This window comes from Danio aesculapii, chromosome 20 (assembly GCF_903798145.1).
Source record: "Danio aesculapii chromosome 20, fDanAes4.1, whole genome shotgun sequence".
Taxonomy (NCBI): Eukaryota; Metazoa; Chordata; class Actinopteri; order Cypriniformes; family Danionidae; genus Danio; species Danio aesculapii.
Window position 1 is genome coordinate 6592305 of NC_079454.1, and position 24202 is coordinate 6616506.

Below are 24202 nucleotides of genomic sequence, written 5' to 3' on the forward strand. Positions count from 1 at the left end.
GTCATTTTCCAGCCTGACCAGCTAAGACCAGGCTGGAAATGGCTGGCCACCAGCCTGGAAATGGCCAAAACCCCTCTAAAACCAGGCTGGTCGACCAGCTAAAACCAGCCAACCAGCCTAGGCTGGTTTAAGCTGTTTTTTTCAGTAGGGTATCCAAAAGTACTGCACCTACAGGATTGAAAATGCAGTAGTAATTGTGTATTTTTATTTTATGAACAAAACACACAGTCTTGCTGGAATGCTGAAGTACTGTCAGTTGTAAGCAGTCATTGCTCTTCCTCTTTCAAAGATATTTTCATGACTTTACCCCGAAATCCTGAAACTGTTATTCTTTATTATCTAATGTGAATTGTCTCCTCTGGCAGCACAGTTCCTAAAAATGATTCACAGTAATGAGTGTCTGGTGAAATTTGTGACTGTTTCAGGTCCGCAATATGCATATATTTTCCTTTGCAATAACAGAGTGTAATCATTTGCTCATTTGTGCTGCAGTACCACAATTCAAGTGACAGATGGCGACCAACGGTGTTTGTAAAACTGCAATAACTTGTGCTGTTTTGGTGACGTTTGTTTCTTTGCTCGGGACCACATGTACTCGTTTCTCTTTCTTTGATTTAAATATATATTTATTTAGTATTTGGGGTATACGGTCATTTTGAATGTCTTCACCAGCTGTTTCTCAAGCTGACATTTGATTGTTGTGTTTACTGACGTGGGGCTTGATGTAGTGTCTGCTATGATCGTGGATTAAAGTTGTGATGTAAACCGTACTCTACAATGTTCATACTGTGATTGTATTTTCTACATAAACACGATGTCATGATTCATCTTCGAGTTTTTCTTCAAATATTAAGTCTTGTGAGTACGACTGCCTCACAATTTGTCGAATACATTTTCATTGGTTGGCTGCAGAAAAACAATACATTCACAGTAACCGCTTAATGTTTGCTATAACCAGGGGCGGATTTAACCAAGCGAGGTAAGCAGCTGCTTATTACCCCAAGTACCTAGAAAATTCTATAAATGATATTTAACATAGGTTTCTCTCATATTTTCTATGGTGAGTGTCTAACAAATCAAATTATGTTATTGTTAGATCCATGCAAATGTGTCCCCCTCCCCATATCATGGATCAGATCCAGCAGTCAAATCTGGATCTCTTTTAAAATGAAATAGTTCATTTATTTTTGATTCATTATTGTCATTTTAAGAATCAATTCATTTAAAATGTATAGATAGATAGATAGATAGATAGATAGATAGATAGATAGATAGATAGATAGATAGATAGATAGATAGATAGATAGATAGATAGACAGACAGATAGATAGATAGATAGATAGAATTACTATATGATAGATAGATGGATGGGTGGATGGCAAGATAGAATTACTATATGATAGATGGATGGATGGATAGAATTACTATATTATAGATACAGTAGATAGATGGATAGATGGATGGATGGATAGAATAACTATGTTATAGATAGATAGATAGATAGATAGATAGATAGATAGATAGATAGATAGATAGATAGATAGATAGATAGATAGATAGATAGATAGATAGATAGATAGATAGATAGATAGATAGATAGATAGATAGATTGGATGGATAGATAGAATTACTATATTATAGATAGATGGATGGATGGATGGATGGATGGATAGAATTACTATATGATAGATAGATAGATAGATAGATAGATAGATAGATAGATAGATAGATAGATAGATAGATAGATAGATAGATAGATAGATAGATAGATAGATAGATAGATAGGACGGATGGATGGATGGATATATAGAATTACTATATTATAGATAGATAGATAGATAGATAGATAGATAGATAGATAGATAGATAGATAGATAGATAGATAGATAGATAGATAGATAGATGGATGGATGGATGGATGGATGGATGGATGGATGGATGGATGGATAGAATTACTATATGATAGATAGATAGATAGATAGATAGATAGATAGATAGATAGATAGATAGATAGATAGATAGATAGGACGGATGGATGGATGGATGGATGGATGGATAGATAGATAGATAGATAGATAGATAGATAGATAGATAGATAGATAGATAGATAGATAGATAGATAGATAGATAGATAGATAGATAGATAGATAGATAGATAGATAGGACGGATGGATGGATGGATGGATGGATAGATAGATAGATAGATAGATAGATAGATAGATAGATAGATAGATAGATAGATAGATAGATAGATAGATAGATAGATAGATAGATAGATAGATAGATAGATAGATAGAAAGAAAGAAAGAAAGAAAGAAAGATAGAAAGAAAGAAAGATAGTAAGTAAGTAAGTAAGTACAAAGGATGCATATTAGGACTGTTTGGCCCATGACTGGAACGTGCTTCTGGTGGATAGTTTACCATGAGGCCACATGAGAGGATTTCCTTGTGAACCAAAGCTAATGTGGTGATCTCTGCTGGTCAATTATGCTGCCAATTTCTGTAAACTTTAGTCAAATTGTTTTATTCTTTTGATCAATATAACAAAATGTTGTTTTTTTACATACAAAGGGTTAAATCACCAAAAAAAAAAAAAAAAAAAAAAAAAAAAAAAAAAAAAAAATATATATATATATATATATATATATATATATATATATATATATATATATATATATATATATATATATATATATATATATATAATTCTCATGTTGCTCTAATGGGACATTTTTTCACAAACGAAGAAATGTTGGTTCTCAAACCGTTTTGGAAGCCTTTAGTTTCAGTTTTATGCAATAAATACTAATAACAGCACTGACATTTCTCAAATTATGTTAGGATTGGAGCAAAAGTTAAGGTTGGAAAAAGAAAGATGACATTTTCCTTTAGTTTTTCTATACACTAAAAAACCCTAATAAGTTGACTGAACGAAATTAATTGAGTAAACTCGTTGCCTCAATTTAATTGAGTAACGGAGTCTCCCAGAACTTGCATATTTAAGTTTATTAACTTGCCGGTTTGGTAGATTATACTTAAATTGTTCAGTTCAGTGTGTGTGTGTCTGTGTGTGTAATTATATACTATGAAAAAAATGTTTAAAAGGAAAATAAATAGCCATTTATTCCCATTATGGTGAATAATTATACACGAAGCCTCGTTTGCTGATTAAAAAAAGACCTGTCCTAAATGCAGACACATTGTGGAGACCTAAAAAAGACCTAAAATGCTAAATTTTAAGTAATGTTCAGTCAACTTTACCTGATTGTTTAAGTAAAGACAACATTAGGGTTTACAGTGGATTTAACCCTGTAAATTTAATCCACATTTACTATACAATTTTAAACAAAATTTCATTTGCAGACAGTTTTTTTGATGGGCTGGAATTACAAACAAACCTAAAATTCCTCTATTGTTATTTCTGTAATTATTATTATTTTGTATTTTCTTTAGGGTTAGGTTATTGAACAGAAATATCTCACAAAAAAAGATTAAATAAAAGGTTAAATAAATTGTTGTGCTTAAAGGGTAAGTTCACCTCAAAATGAAAATGCTATCATTTACTGACCGTCTACTCCTTTAAACATGTTTGACACTTATTCTACCATTGAACACAATAAAAAAAAAGAAGAATGTTGGAAGCTGGTATCCATTAATCATATATTTTTCCTACTGTGGATGTCAGTGTCTACTGGTTTCCAACATTCTTCAGATTTCCTCTAATGTGTTCAACAGACATAGAAAAAAAGGGGATTGGAACCACTTGTGGGAGAGTACATTTTATTTTGGGACAAACTATTTCTTTAACATGTTTCCCAAATTAAATTTTCTTTAAAAAAGATCAATCTTTTACATGTTTTTCTGCCCGCTGAAAACATTCAGCAAAATGCGTATCATATGAAAGACCACCGAGCCATTTGGAAAAGTAGCTGTGATATCAGTTCTCAGAGCGCCATTTGGTTGAAAGAGGCCCTAATACATTGTCTCTTGAATTCTGATCATATTTCATACAATTGTTTTAGGGTCATGAGGCATACAGCTAATTTTCCATCCCAAAGTGCTTCTATTATCCTATTATATTGTTCCCAATTTAGATTTATTGTCTCCTATAAAAGGCTTACGTATTATTCTGATAATACACAATGCATTATGATCTTAATGAGAGCCATACTTCACACTGATTGGTCATCTTCACCCGATCTTTTGTGACTGGCTGAATTTTATGGTGTGTTTTGCAAACCAAACAGCCAATACCATATGTGAATTTCAGCACTTTATACACACCAGCTGGGTTTCCATCACCCTGGGTTATTGTGCATTTTGAAGCATTACATAAAACAATTGTAAGCTTGCAGAAGGTGGGTATCCACCAAACCTGTTTTTCGCCGTTTTACTGTTGTTATCAGTGAAAGCATCACATTTTTAGAACGCCCTGAGCTGATCGCTTTTTGTTTTGTTTAAAGCTTTGACTGTTGTTGAAGTCCTCACAGAGTGTTTGCACTCACGTTTCTGCTTCAGTTGACGCGCATTCTTAAGGTAAGTTTGGACTTGTTTATGGACAACAAAGGGTTTGTGCGAATAATAGGAGATGGAAACACTTTTGCCAGGTAATCTCTGACTTAGCGAACATTACATCCACTCACAGCTGTCTTAAAGAGCCCATATTATGGGTTTTTGAAAATGCCCTTCCATGTAGTGTGTAACACAGCTCTAAGTGAAGTGAAATATCCAGCTAAGGCTTAAATCTGTAAGTGTACAGTGTTTAAAACTATTGATTCATCTATAAAAGAGTCGACTCATAGTGCTTCAAACGAGTCGTCTTGATAATGAGTCATTAGGTGTTTCGTGATGACGCAGCTACGAAACACAAGTAGTTGGGCGCGAAAACCCAGGAGATTTGAAACCTGCGGCCCGTGCCGCTTTGATTACGGATCGTCAGCTGTTTACACACATGCAACGGTCAAGTTTCAAAATATTTCAGCTCAGGTTCGAGGTGAGGTGTCTAAATTGCACCCAGCAAGCTGAACTGGCGCTCTAGGCGTGTGTGTCATGTCCTCGGGTAGGAGTAATGTGTGTGTGTGTGTGTGTGTGTGTGTGTGTGTGTGTGTGTGTGTGTGTGTGTGTGTGTGTGTGTGTCTCCTCGTGTGTGTAACGCACGGGTATTCGCAGATATAACTGAGCGCCGCGCCCTCTCAATTCAGCCGCTCCTCTATGGACGCGCCGGCCCTGTGTGTGTGTGTGTGTGTGTGTGTCTGTGTCTCCTTGTGTGTGTAACGAACGGGTATTCGTGGATATAACTGAGCGCCGTGCCGCGCCGCGCCCTCTCTATTCAGCCGCTCCTCTATGGACGCGCTGGCCCTGTGTGTGTGTGTGTGTGCGTGTGTGTGTGTGTGTGTGTGTGTGTGTGTGTGTGTGTGTGTGTGAAAAGAGCAAGAAGACTGTGACAGGCTAGATCTCCTCGCCAGTTCTTGGACTTTTTGGTCAATAAAATAGTTAGTCGTCAGTATTTTCTAGTCCATCGTCTGTGTTTACATTCACACACTGGCAGCCAAAATCCACTATGAAGCGTGTATGCACTGTGAATACTTTTATATTGTTGATTAGCTGCTGGGCATTTCACTCTGTCTTGCGCTGAAGCCTTGTCCGTGTCGACCAATCGCAGCAGGCTGTCATCGGTCCAATCAGCGCAGATTAGCTTTGCGCTGAGGAGGGGTTTGGGAACAAATGAATCGCTGAACGATTTATCAGGGAGTCGCTGGGATAATTAGGTAAAAATAAATGCAGATTATAAGACCATCAAGGTGTTGTTTGACCTTGCATGCATATTAGACTGTTGTTGGAGACCCTTAAAACCTAAATATGACCCTATTTCATGTATAATATGGGCTCTTTAAATATGCTTGCCTACTGTTGGTTGCTAGGTTACCAATACTACAGTCAGCCACTCTAACAACTTGATTGAAACGCACCTTATTTAACCTAAAAGATTCACTTCGCATTAGGATGGAAACCTGGCTAGTGATATGAGCAGTAATAACAGTAGTAATTCAGACCTACTGTATGTGTTTACATTTATGCAATTGACACTTTTATCCGATGCAACTCTCTTATCATTTTAACAGCCATAACATGTTATCAGTTCTTGCTTTCCATGGGAATTCAACTTAAAACCTTGCTGTTGTTCAGTACTATTTGAGCTACAGGAAAGTAGTTTGTTCTAGAGCATTGAAAATTGAATGTTAAGAGTGTGTATTTCCACTATATCAGCCTTAGCAGTGTGACTGATGCATTGACAGCTATTATACACACTTCATTAAAGGTTATGCACTCACCGGCCACTTTATTAGGTACACCTTATTAGTACTGTTGGAGCCCCTTTTGCCTTCAAAACTGCTTTAATCTTTCGTGGCGTAGATTCAACAAGGTACTGGAAATATTCCTCCGAGATTTTGGGTCAATACTGACATGATAGCATCACTCAGCTGCTGCAGGTTTGTCGGCTGCACATCCATAATGTGAATCTCCCGTTCCACCACATCCCAAAGGTGCTCTATTGGATTGAGATATGGTGACTGGGGAGGCCATTTAAGTATAGTGAACTCATTTTCATGTTCAAGAAACCAGTCTGAGATGATTTGCGCTTTATGACATTGCGCGTTATCCTGCTGGAAGTTACACTGTGCTCATAAAGGGATGGACATGGACATGGTCTGACCTCTGGCATCAACAAGGCATTTGCGCCCACAGAACTGCCGCTCACTGGATAGCTTCTCTTTTTTTGGGCCATGCTCTGTAAACCCTAGAGATTGTTGTGCGTGAAAATCCCAGTAGATCAGCAGTTTCTGAAATACTCAGACCAGCTTGTTTAGCACCAACAACCATGCCACGTTCAAAATCACTTACATCACCTTTCTTCCCCATTCTTATGCTCGATTTGAACTGCAGCAGATCGTCTTGACCGTGTCTACTCACCTAAATGCATTGAGCTGCTGCCATGTGATTGGCTGATTAGAAATTTTCAAAAACAAGCAGTTGGACAGGTTTTCCTAATAAAGTGGCCGGTGAGTGTATACAGGAGAAAAACATAATAGAAACTTTAAATATTAATTTCTGCTAAAAAGTCTGCTGAATAAGACATATGACACTGAGGAAAGGGTTAACTGTGATCACACATCGCCCAACCCTCTACAACCCTTTCACCTTATACATCATGCGCTCTCAGCTTTAGTTCAGCTCAGTTCAGCTTTTCATGTGTGACATTATAACTCAGAGACTACTGTTGGAATCATGCAATGCATTCTTTACCATTATTTTAACAGTTAAACATTATTTTAACACCTGCAAGTCTCAGCTGGTTTATCATTAACTGCACATTTTAGAGCATTGTGAAAAAACAGTCATCCCATTTATGATAACATTTATGACCAAAGATTATGTCTTGCATGTCTGTTACGTCTGCATTTTTTTTTTTTACAAATTGTTCTTTCCAGTTTGATCCACCCTAAACTGGTGCCAGCCAAGACAACCCCTTTCCTTTGAGACTTCAGACACGCTCATTTGGTTGCATAACAGGCGGATTTGAACGAGACGCCTGCAAAGGAAAGCTGCGCTAACAAATAGGAAGAGAAAAACATCATTTTGACAGTTTTGAACACTGACGTCTTCATTTAAAAGGTAAGCATTATTACATGTGTGTCAGGCTTGCAGCATATGTTTAGATTGGTGCCTTGTGTCAACATGTGCTGGCATGTCATGTTTTATTAATGATAAACATAAGTGGCAGATCTGTGACACATATTTTGAATGAATTACTTATCAAAGATGGAAGGCACAAGCAATGTGGGGACACTAATGAAACAGTTTGAATAATAACCTCCATACGCATGCTTCTTTTCAAGGGATCATTGCATGTTGAGCGACAGCATGGTTAAGCGTGTGGCTGTGATTGGAGCAGGCAGCTCTGGTCTGGCTGCCATCAAATGCTGCCTGGATGAAGGACTGGAGCCGGTGTGTTTTGAAAGCAGTGATGATATTGGAGGACTTTGGAGGTTTAAGGTGAGTTTTTCTACATGAATAAGCCCACTGAATGGAGAAAATACACATATGGAGAAAATAAGAGGCCCAAGCACCAAACCCTGAGGCACACATTTTTAAAGATGATTAATGAACAGCTTAAATATAAAGGTTAAGTTTGTAGTTTTGGTCCCAGCAACAGAAAGAAATGATACTCCCAGAACAAGTGTTGACAAGTAAGGGATTATATACATCCACTCAGGTGTTATCATGAAATAATCTCCAACAGATTGATCAAAACATGTATCAACTTCAATGAACTTGTTTTCAATAAACTCAATAAGCTTTCGCCAAGAAAATGTTTGCTTTAGTATGCAACTTTAAACTTTACAAATGAGCATGTGGAACTAAACAAACACCTGAAGTGATCGATCACTTAAAAACTTGTATTTCTTGTTTTGATTTGATACCGTACTGTATCAATTGATACTGTATTGTATCAATTAAAGGGATAGTTCACACAAAAATGAAAATATCCTCACTATTTACTCTCCCTCAAGTGGTTCTAAACTTTTAAGAATGTTTTTCTTCTGTTGAACACAAAGGAAGTTCATGATTGCTAGTTCATGATTGCTTGTTGTGTACTACTGCACTGTAAACCCTAATGTTGTCTTTACTTAATCGAGTAAAGTTGACTGAACATTACTTAAAATTTAGCATTTTGGTCCTGTAACCTAAAATATGTTAAATACTTATATACAATGAAAAGGCATAAACTTAATATTTCAAGTATAGTGTAGGAAAATTCGTTTTTTCCTCGGGTCCCTTCACTCTAGTATTTTGTATCACCAGTGAGTGTCTGCATCAAGACCGTCCAAGCTTGGAAAAGATGAGAAGAAAATCAGCTGAATGGTTCAGGATGATTTTATTCTGACACAAGGGAGGGAAGAGCAATCTTATATACACATTGAGGGTCCGCCTGCAGCTGAGCCCTAACACAAAAGAATATTATCATAGAAGGAGGGAAACAACGATACAAAGACAGCTTACAGCAACCAGAATACGTGAGAATGTGTGCGTGTAGGTATGCGCGCATCTGTGAGCGAGTCAGATAGAGACTTTTGCGCAGGGACGAAATGTTCCGGCCACTTCGAGATAAGATGAACAGAATATGCATACCCACACACATTTCTGCAGTCTAAAGACACAGAAGAGAGAACAGAAAAACAGGCTGTAAAAACAGTAGAATACACACACATTTAATAATCAAATCCTTCATATAGTAAGCTCAAAATCACAATTAATCCTTTAAAAATATAGGTCGTTTTTAATGTAGTCTTGGCTGTAAAATTCTAATATGTGCAACCTTTTATGGCCCGTTTCCACTGAGTGGTACGGTACGGTTCGGTTTGGTTTGGTACGCTTTTATGGCCGTTTCCACTGTCAAAAAGCGTACCGAACCGAACCGTACCGTACCACTTTTTCGGCACCCTTTCGAAAGGGTACCAAACACGAGAAAGGGTACTAAAAGGCGGAGCCACACGCGCAGCTGAACGCTATTGGTTTACATAGACACGTCATTCGCTTACGCAACAAGCCAGAATGTAAACAAAAAACCGCCATGTTTGAAAAACACAGCGAGAGATTTTAGCGGAATTATAAATACATATAATAACGAGCCATGGTCGATCTGGGCTCAAACAAACCTTGTCGTCATCTTGATGGACAGCCACAAATCCAAGAAGAAGAGCAGATTTACCCTGTGCCCTGTAGTTTTTTACGAGCCAGTCTGAGGCGCTAGCGGTTTCGCTTTCTTGCTAGCGCTTGCCGCACGTCTAACATTATATCTGAAATAACAAACTTCTTGAGCTGATAATAATAACCTGCGCTTGATTATTGATGTGCTTTTGAAACCCGATCCTGTCAGACACTGACAAACGCGAGAGTGAAGCGTGAAGAAACAAAGGAGAAGCCGGAAAAAAAGAGCACATTAAATACGGGCGAAATGTCTACTTTATGTAGTTCTTCTGTAGTTGGAAAAATATCGGAGACTGTAAGGGGCTGTATGTGTTTATATATGTTCATTTATTTAGTTTTTTAATATAATTACAGACGTTACAGTAGGCTGTTTCACACTGTCTTTGATCTGCAGTTATAATCAACTCATGTTGATAGAAAAGTTAGTAATAAACATTTCTACACAAGTATTTATGTGTGTAAAGCATCTGTTTTGTGAGAAGTGCTTTTCATATGATATGTAAATGACCCATAAAGCTTTTTTGTAGACATTTCCTCGAGCTAGAATGACGTCGACTGAAACTTTCTGTCATACACCACGCCCACCAAAAGGGTACCCTTGTTAGTGGAAACGCAAGCCTGATAAAGGTGACCCGTACCAAACCGAACCGTGCCATACCGTACCAGTCAGTGGAAACGAGCCAAATTAGTAAGGTCTTTTTTTAATCAGCAAACAAGGCTTCGTGTATAATTATTCACCATAATGGGAATAAATGGCTATTTATTTTCCTTTCAAACATTTTTTTCATAGTATATAATTACACACACAGACACACACACACTGAACTGAACAATTTAAGCATAATCTACCAAACCGGCAAGTTAATAAACTTAAAAATGCAAGTTTTGAGAGACTCCGTTACTCAATTAAATTGAGGCAACGAGTTTACTCAATTAATTTCGTTCAGTCAACTTATTAGGGTTTTTTAGTGTAGTTGTTTAGTAGTGAACTTACTCTGATGGCCTACATTACCCGTAAATACTTGGGGACTCCTGCCACAACTGTCCCATGCAAGAGACTTTTTTCTTTAGCAGGCCGTATTGTGCAGAAGAGGAGATCTAGTTTGTCACCAGAAAACGTGAACAAGCTGGTCTGCCTGAGTAACCGGTGGAAGAAGGAGAAAAGCTTGGACTGATTGACACAAAGCTACTGAGTGTAAACAGTTCATCGCGACCTATTATGTGGGCCTACAGTTCAAAGTTCATGTTTAACTGAATAAATAGTTAGTAAACACAAGTACATCTTATTGAACATCATTTATTTTCATCACCAATTATCATAGTAGGACAGTTTCTCAAGCAGTTTGTGATGCATTTTGGAAACAGGAGACAAGCCCCTTGTCTAATGCGCCACCTGGCTTGAGAACCCATTTTTCAAAGACTTACTTTTAGTCATTATTTGGGTAGCACACATATTCTGAAGAATATTCGGCAGAATTCAAATGAGCCAGATTAATCTAGATTAAAAAATTTAATCTATGCCCACCTCTAGTATATATATATATATATATATATATATATATATATATATATATATATATATATATATATATATATATTATATATCTATATATCTATTCAACACAATCTCAGGGCAATTCGTAACTTTTTTTTGTGGCTAATTCGTACGAATTCGTACGATCTAATTCGTACAATTTAGTACGATTTGCTCATCCTCCAATGACGGTTGGGTTTAGGGGCGGGGTTAGGTGCCACGCCTCCTTTTTAAAATCGTACCATTTCGTACGACTGAACTCATACGAATTCGTACGAATTAGCCACTAAACTCTCGAAACGTAAAATACTTACGTTTTCTCGTGAGATCAGGCTGATCTATTAGCTAAAACAGATGCAAGATTGCTATTGAAGATATTTGTTGTCATGGAATAACATGCCTTAGAATATTGTGACTGACCAATCAGAAAGAAGTATTACTTATTTTTGTTATGTCAAGGCGTTTTCTGAATGGTTTGATGGATATGGTTAATACATTGATTTATTCATATTTATTAATTTATTATTACCATTGATACGTTAATATTTTGTGGAAAGTGTAATGCAGCGGAGATAAATTTCCTTCTGTTTATTCACAGGAAAAGCCAGAAGCAGATCGTTGCAGCATTTATCGCTCTCTCACAGTGAACACCTCTAAAGAGATGATGTGTTATAGCGATTTCCCTGTGCCAGATCACTTCCCAAACTTCATGCACAACTCTTTGATCGTGCAATACTACAAGCTCTACGCTGAGCACTTCAACCTTTTCAAACACATCCACTTTCAGGTGAATACATCCACAGTATTGTAAATGTCTGTGTTATTGATATGTGTTTGGTGTTTACTAGATGATGCAGCATTATTGTCTATTTCAGACCACAGTTCGCAGTGTGAGGCAAAGGCCTGATTTCTCCATCTCTGGTCAGTGGGAGGTTGTGACCGCAGACAGAGACGGACAAGTGGAGACACATGTGTTTGATGGTGTGCTGGTGTGTGCAGGACACTACACGCAACCCATTAAACCCCTCTCAGAGTTTCCAGGTGCTTAACTGATATGTTAATTATATACAGTAGTTCACTCAGTGGCTAAATTATTACACTCTAAAAAATGCTGGGCTAAAAAGTAACCCAGCCACTGGGTAATATGGGGGCGCCACACTGGCTCAGTGGTTAGCACTGTCGCCTCAAAGCAAGAAGGTCGCTGGTTTGAGTCCCAGCTGGGTTAGTTTTTTCTGTGTGGAGTTTGCATGTTCTTCTCTTGTTCGTGTGGGTTTCCTCCGGGTGCTCCGGTTTCCCCCACAGTCCGAAGACATGCAGTACAGGTGAATTGAATAAACTAAATTGGCCGTAGTGTATGTGTGTGAATGGGAGTGTATGGGTGTTTCCCAGTACTTGGTTGCAGCTGTAAGGGCATCTGCTGTGTAAAACATATGCTGGATAAGTTGGCGGTTCATTCCGCTGTGGCGACCTCGGATGAATAAAGGGACTCAGCTGAGGGAAATTGAATGAATGGGTAACTATGGGACAGAACCCATACTAGATTGTTTTGTCACAAGTACTGGGCTCATCACCCCCCACGTTGACAGATCAAAAACAGCATTTAACGGTGAAACTGGTTACCTAATAACGTGATTTATTAAGAATATTGGTAAATATTAATATAATCTCATTAGTTTACCTTAATCCTGCTTGTTGTGAGCTCCATGACTGTCAACATGTGATGAATTTAGAAAGTTTCATGTACAATGAATAAACTGGTTGGGTCAAAATAATGGTGAGTGGGGTTCTCCCTTACTGCCCTTTCAGCCGGGTTGACCAAGCATGGACAACCCAAATATGTGCAGTACCTGTGCGACTCAGCAGTTTTGACCCAGCACAATAGGGCTTTGTGGACGAAACCCAGGTAGCAAAGAATTCTGGCCCAGATTTGGCATAAATCTGGCACAGCAGGCATTTATCCGGCAGTGGCATACAGCATGTGGGCCAAACATGGGCCTGGTTTGGCAGAGGTGTCACCGTCTTTAAGGCGGCACACAATACTTGGGCCAGATGTAAAATGTAGTATTTGGCCCAGATGTTAATAATTGATATATGGGCCATGTGAGTCTGGTCTATCTTGACCCATAAAAAACACATTTGTATTATTTTCAAATAAAAATAAAATATTCTACCTATCAGGTCACTTCGAGGAAAGGCACGCCCATAGCACGCCTAAAGTGCAATGATTCATTGGTTTATCAATTTCATTGCAGTCGTGACACACCAACATATCTGGCCCAGTTCAGGCTCAGTTATGGGTTATTAACTTGGCTAAGACTTGGCCCAGATTTGGTCCATGTTTGGCTCTTGTCTGGAAGCACAGACTTTATCCAGTCATGTACCATAATTCACTGCGGCATGTGGGCCAAGCAAAAGCTGATTGTGTGGGCCAGAGCTGGGCCAGAGATATTTTGCTATGTGGGAAGTGAATAGGGAAGGGTTGTGGAGTTGCGGAAGAAAGAGAAGCGAGGTGTGGTGAGGGGGGGTGGGGGTCGGGTTGGGGTAAAATGAGGTGCCTCACAAATTAAGCCCTGTTCATCCCTTTTTGGGGTCCATTTCTGTTGCGGTCTGCACTATTTGCAGCACATTTCTGTAGTTGCATTTGCACGTGCATGTGTTGTCAAATTTATGTTCAACATTTCAAATATTGCTCAATATTTCATTCAGTCATCTTTATTTCTATAGCACTTTTACAATGTAGATTGTGTCAAAGCAGCTTAATATAGAACTTCTAGTAGATTGAAACCGTCAGTCCAGTTTTCAGAGTTGAAGTTCGGTTTAGTTCAGTGTGGTTTATTTTTCACAAAAGTTGAGTCCAAACACTGAAGAGCAAATCCATCAATGAGCAGCTCCAAAAGTCCCAAACCAAGCAAGCCAATGGCGACAGTGGTGAGGAACAAACTTCACCAATTGACGAAAGTGAAGGAAAAAAGAGAAACCAGGCTTTTATTTGCAATATGCAGTTTGTGTTAGGGCTGTGCAATCAATTGAAAATTCAGTTTTTGATTTCGGCTTCTATTCATTCATTTTCTTTTCAGCTTAGTCCCTTTATTAATCTGGGGTCGCCACAGCGGAATGAACCACCAACTTATCCAGCATTTGTTTTACACAGCGGATGCCCTTCCAGCTGCAACCCATCACTGGGAAACACATACACATTATTTACACACATACACTAGGGACAATTTACCCTACCCAATTAACCTGTACATGTCTTTGGACTGTGGGGGGAAACCGGAGCACCCTGAGGAAACCCATGCGAACGCAGGTAGAACATGCAAACTCACACAGAAACGCCAACTGACCCAGCCGAGGCTCGAAACAGCGACCTTCTTGCTGTGAGGCGACAGCACTACCTACTGCGCCACTGCGTTGCCGATTTTGGCTTCTAACGACTATGTTAAAACTTTAATCGAGATGAAATGATTATATGATTAGAAATGGAGACTCATTAGGACCAGGCAACGTTTATCCAATCTTCTATTGTTCTATTGAGTCTGTCTAAATTATAGTCTCAGATTCCAGTTTTGTTTTCTGCCTAGTGCGCTCTTCTTCTTTTGCTACTGTTGCTCATCTGCTTCAAGGTTTGATGTGTTCAGCGATTCTCCTCTGCAGACATTGGTTGTAATGAGTTAATATTTTAATCACTGTTGCTTTCCATGAACTCAAAACTGTCTGGCCATTCTCCTCTAACTTTTGTCATCAACAATGCCTTTTTCTCAGAGAACTACATCTCATTGGATATTTCTTTTTCCGACCATTGTATAGAGATGGTCGTGCATGAAAATCCCGATAGATCAGAAGCTTCTGAAACACTCAGACGAGCTATTTTGGTTCCATGTTCAAAGTCACCCCATTTTCTTCCACATTCTGCTCAGTCTTAACTTCAGCAGATGAAAACAAAACGAGTTGCTGCCATGTTTGCTGATTAGATATTTACATGAATGAACCATTGTACCTAATGAAGTGGCTGACTAAGGTACATTGATAACAGAATGGTTAAAATGGTTATATTCTTATAATTTAGCACTAAATGTAAAATGGCTCTGTGTATCAAAATACATTTATTACATCACTTTACTTCAATTTGGTCTGTTACAGGTATTGATACATTCCCAGGAACAGTAATTCACAGTTGGGAATATAAGAAGCCTGATCATTACATTGGGAAGAAGGTTGTGGTCATTGGGATTGGAAATTCTGGTGGAGACATTGCTGTGGAGCTCAGCAGAATATGTGAAAAGGCAAGCAAGAATTTGTAATCAAACATGTATTTATAAATATTTGATCTATTTTAGATTCTCAGCAGAGTCACATAAACATACAGTGGGTATGGAAAGTATTTAGAGCTCCTTAAAGTTTTCACTTATATTGTAGCCGCTATAGCTCAAATCATTTAAGTTATTTTTTTCCTCATTAATATACACACAGCGCTTCTAATGACAGAAAAACACAGAATTGTTGACATTTTTGCAGATTTATTAAAAAAGAAATGTCACATGGTTCTAAGACCATATTCAGACCCTTTGCTGTGACACCCATATATTTAACTCAGGTGCTGTCTATTTCTTCTGATCATCCTTGAGATGGTTTGAATCCTTCATTTGAATCCAGCTGTGTTTGATTATACTGATTGGACTTGATTAGAGAAGCCACACACCTGTCTATATAAGAGCTCACAATGCATGTCAGAGCAAATGAGAATCTTGAGGTCAAAGGAACTGCCTGAAGAGCTCTGAGACAGAATTGGGGCAAGGCACAGATCTTACCAAGGTTACAAAAGAAAATCTGCTGCACTTAAGGTTCATAAGAGCACAGTGGCCTCCATAATCATTAAAGGAAAGATGTTTGGAATAACCAGAACCTTTCCTAGAGCTGGCCATCTGGCCAAACTTAGCTATTGGGGAGAAGAGCCTTGAAGAGAGTGATAAAGAAGAACCCAAAGATCACTGTGGCTGAGCTACAGAGATGCAGTTTAGAGTTGGGAGAAAATTGTAGAAAGTCGACCATCACTGCAGCCCTCCACTAGTTTGGGCTTTATGGTGGCCCAACGGAAGCCTTTCCTCAGTGCAAGACACACCAAAAACACCTGAAGGACTTCAGGATGATGAGAATTAAGATTCTATGGTCTGATGAGACCAAGATAAAACTTTTTGGCCTTAGTTCTAAGCGGTTTGTGCGGAGAACCAGGCACTGCTCATCACTTGTCCAATACAGTCCCAACAGTGAAGCATGGTGGTGGCAGCATCATGCTGTGGGGGTGTTTTTCAGGTGCAGGGAGAGGATGACTGGTTGCAATCGAGGGAAAGATGAATGAGGCCAAGTACAGGGATATCCTGGATGAAAACCTTGTCCAGAGTGTTCAAGACCTCAGACTGGGCCAACAGTTTACCTAAAAACAAGATAATGACCCTAAGAACACAGCTAAAATAATGGAGTGGCTTCACAAGAACTCAGTGACTGTTCTTGAGTGGCCCAGCCAGAGCCCTGACTTCCAATCGAGCATCTCTGGAGAGATCTAAAAACGTCCACAAAGGTTTGCCATCCAACTCTACAGAACTGCTGAGGATCTGCAAGGAGGAATGGCAGAGGATTCACAAATCCAGGTGTGAAAAACTTGTTGCATCCTTCCCAAAAAGACTCATGGCTGTATAAAATCAAAAGGATGCTTCTACTAAATACTGAGCAAAGGGTCTGAATACCTAGGACCATGTGATATTTCAGTTTTTCTTTTTAATAAATCTGCTAAAATGTCAACAATTCTGTGTTTTTCTGTCAATATGGGGTGCTGTGTGTACATTAATGAGGAAAAAAATGAACTTAAATGATTTTAGCAAATGGATGAAATGTCACAAAGAAAACTTTAAGGGGGTCGTCTTAATACTTTCCCAACCCACTGTATACAAAACAGCAACTTAAATGGTGCTCTCTCATCGTTCACTGTCAGCACTCCTCTTTTAATTATATACAGTAATTCACTCAGTGGCTAAATTATTACACTCTAAAAAATGCTGGGCTAAAAAGTAACCCAGCCACTGGGTAACTATGGGGGCGCCACACTGGCTCAGTGGTTAGCACTGTCGCCTCAAAGCAAGAAGGTCGCTGGTTTGAGTCCCAGCTGGGTTAGTTTTTTCTGTGTGGAGTTTGCTTGTTCTTCTCTTGTTCGCATGGGTTTCCTCCGGGTGCTCCGGTTTCCCCCACAGTCCAAAGACATGCAGTACAGGTGAATTGAATAAACTAAATTGGCCGTAGTGTATGTGTGTGAATGGGAGTGTATGGGTGTTTCCCAGTACTTGGTTGCAGCTGGAAGGGGATCTGCTGTGTAAAACATATGCTGGATAAGTTGGTTCTTCATTCCGCTGTGGCGACCTTGGATGGATAAAGGGACTCAGCTGAGGGAAATGGAATGAATGAATGGGTAACTATGGGACAGAACCCATACTAGATTGTTTTGTCACAAGTACTGGGCTCATCAACCCCCACGTTGGCAGATCAAAAACAGCATTTAACGGTGAAACTGGTTAACTAATAACGTGATTTATTAAGAATATTGGTAAATATTAATATAATCTCATTAGTTTACCTTAATCCTGCTTGTTGCGAGCTCCATGACTGTCAACATGTGATAAATTTAGAAAGTTTCATGTACAATGAATAAACTGGTTGGGTCAAAATAATGGTGAGTGGGGTTTTCCCTTACTGCCCTTTCAGCCGGGTTGACCAAGCATGGACAACCCAAATCTGTCCAGTATACAAAACAGCAACTTAAATGGTGCTCTCTCATTGTTCACTGTCAGCACTCCACTTAACTTTCTGGAGCTCCTTTTACCCCTTTTCCGCCAAAGCAGTTCCAACAGTGATTTGGAGAAAGAGTCTAGTTTCAAATCAAGTCACAGGCTGTTTCTTTAGCAATCTTGCGTTCTCGTATAACGTCCTTATCAACTGCTTAAGTTAATTTTCAAAACTCACGAACGGTGGACGCATGAAAGTTCCCGCATGTCTTTTTGATATCGAGAACACATCGATTCAGACTTGAGCGCAGCAGTCGCTCGAGAAGTCCCAGAAGTCATTGCGACTGGACGTGGGAAGTACATCACTTTATATCGATTTATTATTAAAGTTCAGAGATCTAACTTATTTACCTCAGGAGTTTCCTTAAATGAGACGGTGAAAGTAAACATTACCATGAAAATCCAACACAATCTCACGGCAATTCGTAACTTTTTGATTTAGTGGCTAATTCGTACGAATTCGTACGATTTAATTCGTACAATTTAGTACGATTTGCTCATCCCCCAATGACGGTTGGGTTTAGGGGTGGGGTTAGGTGCCACGCCTCCTTTTTAAAATCGTACAATTTCGTATGACTGAACTCGTACGAATTCGTACGAATTAGCCACTAAACTGACAAAACGTAAAATACTTACGTTTTCTCATGAGATCAGGCTGGAAAATCTTAATAGAGGCATAAACACATTAAGGGTGTTTATTTGCTGAAATTCGTATTAAAATAGTTTTATTTGGATTGTGCAAAGTATATTTGTAAGGTCTCTATGCATAGTATATATTGTGAAAAGGGGAAAAACTATAAATTGCCTGAATGCTGTAATGTTTAAATAATTTTTAGTTAAAAATGTGTGAACGTCATGTGACCATCAGGAGGAACCATGGAAGAATGCAGCATCTCATTTCTCACGAGACTTGTTCTCTGTCTTCCAAGCTCTGTCTTCACAAGAACGCGAGTCCCTTGTCGGCGTTCTTAAAATTGAGAAACAGCCACTGGCTCTGAAACAGGAAGTGTTTCTAAAGTAGCACCAAAATATTGCTGGGCTAGAAGTAAGAACCACTTGTGTCAGGAACTAAGGACAGGGTTATTGTGACCAATGAGATTAACAGAAACTATTTGAGCGTCATATTTTATTTAGTAGTGGAACATAACACTGAACACATTTTCGCTTCTAATCTTTTTAAATGAGGGTGCGTTGGCGAATACATTATTCTCCCATGTTTTATGGCTGTGACTTCTTTTTGAAAGCTTGTCACTGCTTCTTTTGCCTCTATTTGCTTTGTTTCAACATCCATCGTTTTCATATTAATTGACTGTATATCATTACCCATTTTCTCCAAGGATTCTGTGAATTTACTCGGGCATCCATCAAGTGTAAAGTGACAAATACAAATGCAGCATTATTTATCCTGATGTTACTAACTTTGCGAACCTATATCAACATCCAAACATGGATAAATCCAACGTGTTCAGGCAGTGTGCCATAGTTTATGTTTTAAGTTTTCTTTTTTCCTGTGTTCTAAGAAATCCTTTTTTTTTCCACATAGTTTCTTGCTTATCTTCTTTCTTACTGTCCGTTTTCTTTGGTTTCAGCATATTTACCACAGGTATACCAAGTAATTATTGTAAATCATTAATCATTTAAACTTTTTACGGAGGGTTATTAAGATTCACTTATTCGGGAGCTCTGTGCACAGTCTCATTCTACCGCTGCCACAACAGAAGTCTTTCTTTAAGCATCTTAAACATTTGTCAGACTCATTCTTCCTGATGGCTAAGAAGCCATTCAACTTCATTAAAGTAGGAATGTCTACAAACAGCTGTTTAAGCAGTTGCTATTTATTATTTTGTCAAACTCAGATGGTCTCTGCCTAGTCCACTAATTTTGTTCCCAGTTCTGAATCTTCCTGTTCCTCACCTAGACATTCCTGAGTACCCGAAAAGGGTCATGGGTCATAGGTCGCATGGTCGATAAAGGGCTTCCTCTAGACATGATGAACGTTAGACGAGTTCAAGACCTGACATACTGCCTTATACCTCGAGCGCTAGTCAACTGGATTGGGGAGAGAAGCCTCAATCAGAGACATGACCACAAGCTGTATGGATTACAACCTAAGCATAGGTGAAGGAGCAAAACTTCTTGTATTGTTGACGATTAAAATAAAGCCCAAACATTTAAGGTAAATGCAACACGTCATCATCCACAGTGACCTTTGCGTATATTTTGTCATTCCAGGATCCTTGACCATCGTCCTGTTATCAACGATGACCTCCCCGGTCGCATTCTGGTAGGAGAACTGGTGTTGAAACCAAACGTGCAGAAGTTTCAAGGCTCAACAGTGGTCTTTGATGATGGATCTATTGAAGAGAAGATTGATGCAGTGATTTTATGCACAGGATATGATTACAAATTCCCCTTCCTCCCTGATTCCGTAAACTCTAGTGCTGATGGAGATTTGAAACTCTACAGAAGAATCTTTCCTCCTTCTCTAGAGCGTCCAACACTGGCCATCATAGGCCTGTTGCAGACCAGAGGTCCGATCATGCCAACTGCAGAACTGCAGGCACGCTGGGCCACCAGGGTGATCACAGGTAATGACCAAACTAAAATTTGTCGAAAGTCATCATTACTCCAGTATGGACATCTCTTGTTTTTCTAGAATGTTGCAGTGTTTATTCTGATTTATTTATGTAGCTACATGTTAAATCACAATATTACAATCCTTTTATTTAAACACAAAAAGAAAATGGAAATTGGAAAATCAAACAAAAATAATATATCAGGGAACTAGGGAACCTAATCACAGTAAATACAGTAGCTCCATGAAAACAACATCAGACAGTCTGCAGAGAAACTTGGCCTTGGGCACCAGTGGACGTTTCAGCTTGACAATAATCCAAAACACACTCCAAAAGTGGTGAAGAAATGGTTAGCGGACAAAAACGTTAATGTTTTGCAGTGGCCCAGCCAGAGTCCTGACTTAAATCCAATTGAGACATCATCTTAATATGTTTAAGGAGAAGCCTGTGTCATTTCCGGTCAAAAAAAAAACCCCTAATATTTGCTTGTTGAATAAACTTTAAGTTAGAATTTGCCAGGGGTATGAATAATTTTGGACTTGGATATATATATCAATCAGAATATGTCACACCTGGATAGAATACTAAATCTTTATATATAGATAAATATATATATATATATATATATATATATATATATATATATATATATATATATATATATATATATATATATATATATATATATATATATATATATATATATATATATATATATAAAGATTTAATATTCTATCCAGGTGTGACATATTCTGATTGACCAGCTTTTCTTGCATTGGACTTGCTGTTGGAGAATTTCAGTCACTTTAGAACTGCAGTAATAGTATTAATTTATAAACAATACTATAGTAAAATACCTTAGTTAATCTGTTGTTGTATTTTTGTATTTGCTATGATAATACAACAACTATAGTAATATAAGCAAATTACACAATACTGATTAGTTTTCTAAATGTAGTGTATAATATAATACAATACATTACTGTTTACTGTAATAAAAACAAAAATATGCTACAGTATTTGTTCCAGTTTATCAATTCACTATAGTTAGTACAGTATTTACAACAAATAATTGTAAATACTAAAGAAAAACAGTTTAATACATTTTACTATAGTATGGTTCAAATTACTACAGTATTTTTTCCATCCTGCATATCTGAGATAAGGAAATTAGCACCAGGTGCCAAATTAGCACCAAAATCTGGAAGGAATTGAAAAGTATTCTCTAATTTTCAATAGTATTCCTTTTGAAATATCTAATTTATTCAAACAAACTGTATTTAATTACAGTATAACACCTTCAATATACAGTATTTATTTTGTACCTTAGGAGGCCTCTAAAAATTCTCTCTTGCTCCTTGGACTTTAAATACCCAAACTTTAAAAATTTTAGCAAGTGCATTAGTGCAGCCATACTTTGACTATGCTGCAGCTTTTTGGTACAGTGGTAGTTCTAAAAAAAATTAAAAATAAATTGCAGACGGCCCAAAATAAGTTGTGTAGAATTGTTATCTAAGTACCTCCACTGACACATTTAAATAATGAACATTATAGCCAAAGTAATATTTTAAAAGTTGAGAATCGGGTAAATTTTTTAAAATTAGTGATGGTTTTTAAGATTTTAAAGAAAATGGTCCCAAAATATTTCCTTAATTATTACGTTTTAGTTAGTGAGGTACATTGTCATTCTACAAGAGCACGTAGCAGGGATATTTATCCATATAGATTTAAGAGTGAATCAGGTAGAAATTCTTTTTTGTGTACTAGCTCTGCTGTTTGGAATGCTTTGCCCACGATTTTTAAAGAGATTCAAATTGAGAGTGATTTTAAAAGGGAAATTAAAAAGTGGTTGTTTTATAGTTGATGTCGAGGATTTTGTTGTGCTGAGTTGCTGAGCTGATGATGTTTGCATTCCATTTATGATTTTAAAAAATATCGAGGACCACAATGGAAATAAGCCTGTGGCTTTTTTGTGTACTTTATCCTCGACAGTTTTTTGAAATAATATATGAATTGGTCTAACTGGACTTGTTTGTATATTTTTTGTTAGAATTGTCAAATAAAATCAAATCAAAAAATAGAACTACTACAGATTTAAATAGATGCTACCTTTTAATGTCTATTAAATCCCAATAAATTCCAATGACACCATTTAATAATGATTATTGCTTTTCATTTATTCTGTCTGCCTGTTCTTCAAGGACTAAACCACCTTCCACCAGCTGAGAAAATGTCTAAAATAATTGAAAAAGACATAAAACCATATTTGAAGAGGTAAATATTTATTTACATCATCACATCATTTTATCACATGATCATTTTAAAATGTTAGTTCACCGCAAAATAAAAATTCTCTCATTAATTACTCACTTTTTTGGTAAATCTTTCGGTAACACTTTATTTTGATGGTCCATTGGAGTATTAGTAGACTCTCTGTTTAATATCTGTTGATAATACTCATTCAACAAACATTTAAATGACGAAAAGAAACTTTGCTACATGTCAACTTACACTAACTCTAACCCCAACCTAACAGTCGACTTATAATCTAATGAGAATTAGTTGGCATGCAGATGCAATGTAACTAAAATTAAAAAAAAAAAGTGTAATCAGTCTTTCAAATAGACGTTGGCTTGACAATTTCTAATCTTGAACTCTCTGCAATTTCTCTACAGTCACCCCTGTCCCAAGCTGGCTGCCCTTCAAGTGGACTACATCCCTTACCTGGACTCAATAGCCAAGGAAGTGGGTGCTTGTCCCAGCATTGCTTGGTTGCTCATGACAGATCCTGCTTTGGGTTTGAGGGTTTTCTTTGGGCCTTGCACCCCCTATCAGTTTCGGCTAAGCGGACCAGGACATTGGAAAGGAGCCCGACAAGCTATTCTCACCCAATGGGAGCGTGTGGCCAAACCTATGAAAACACGACCCATTCCTGAACCTTCATCCTTCAGTTTGTTGTTTTGGCTGGGGTTGTCAGGAGGGGGTGCTGTGATTTTGGCCATTATAGCACTGCAAAGGAAAATCCCATTGTTTATGGGGATCAGTTAAATTCTAATGAATCAATCAACTTTATTTATATAGCACCTTACTACAACCAAAGGGCTGCCCAAAGTGCTTTATATCTAAAGCACTGTAGAGAATTAAGAACATAATCAAAAACTGTCAACAAAACATTAAAACTATTAGTTAAGGGTGGGTATGATTCAATCCTGAATATCTGTTTAGTTAATTCAGAAATCAACAGGTCTATGATACGGATTCAAAAGTTTCTGACGTGACCTGTTTTTCAGCACTGGAGGCGGCGGCGGCCGTGGTTGCTAACTTGCTAGCGATGCTCGTGGTAGATCTCGTTGTCAGTGGAGCTGAAGGATGAGCTTGCTTCGGCTTAGAATTACTCATATTTTGGCCGATAATGTTCTAAACAAATCAATTAACAGTAACTGGAAATATTTAGCGTTTAACAGGTTTAATTTATTAAAGTAGGTTGGGAG

General features: G+C 38.0%; 1 protein-coding gene across 1 annotated transcript; it reads left to right on the forward strand.

Moving 5' to 3' along the window:
- Nucleotides 1-7527: 7527 nt before the first annotated feature.
- Nucleotides 7528-23871, forward strand: si:dkey-239i20.4. The gene is made up of 9 exons (XM_056481168.1): nucleotides 7528-7674; nucleotides 7899-8055; nucleotides 11904-12092; nucleotides 12181-12346; nucleotides 15446-15588; nucleotides 20054-20253; nucleotides 20368-20723; nucleotides 22913-22985; nucleotides 23387-23871. Exons 2-9 carry the CDS (start codon nucleotides 7909-7911, stop codon nucleotides 23757-23759), a joined length of 1647 nt encoding a protein of 548 aa, XP_056337143.1. The 5' UTR covers nucleotides 7528-7674; nucleotides 7899-7908; the 3' UTR covers nucleotides 23760-23871.
- Nucleotides 23872-24202: the final 331 nt, after the last annotated feature.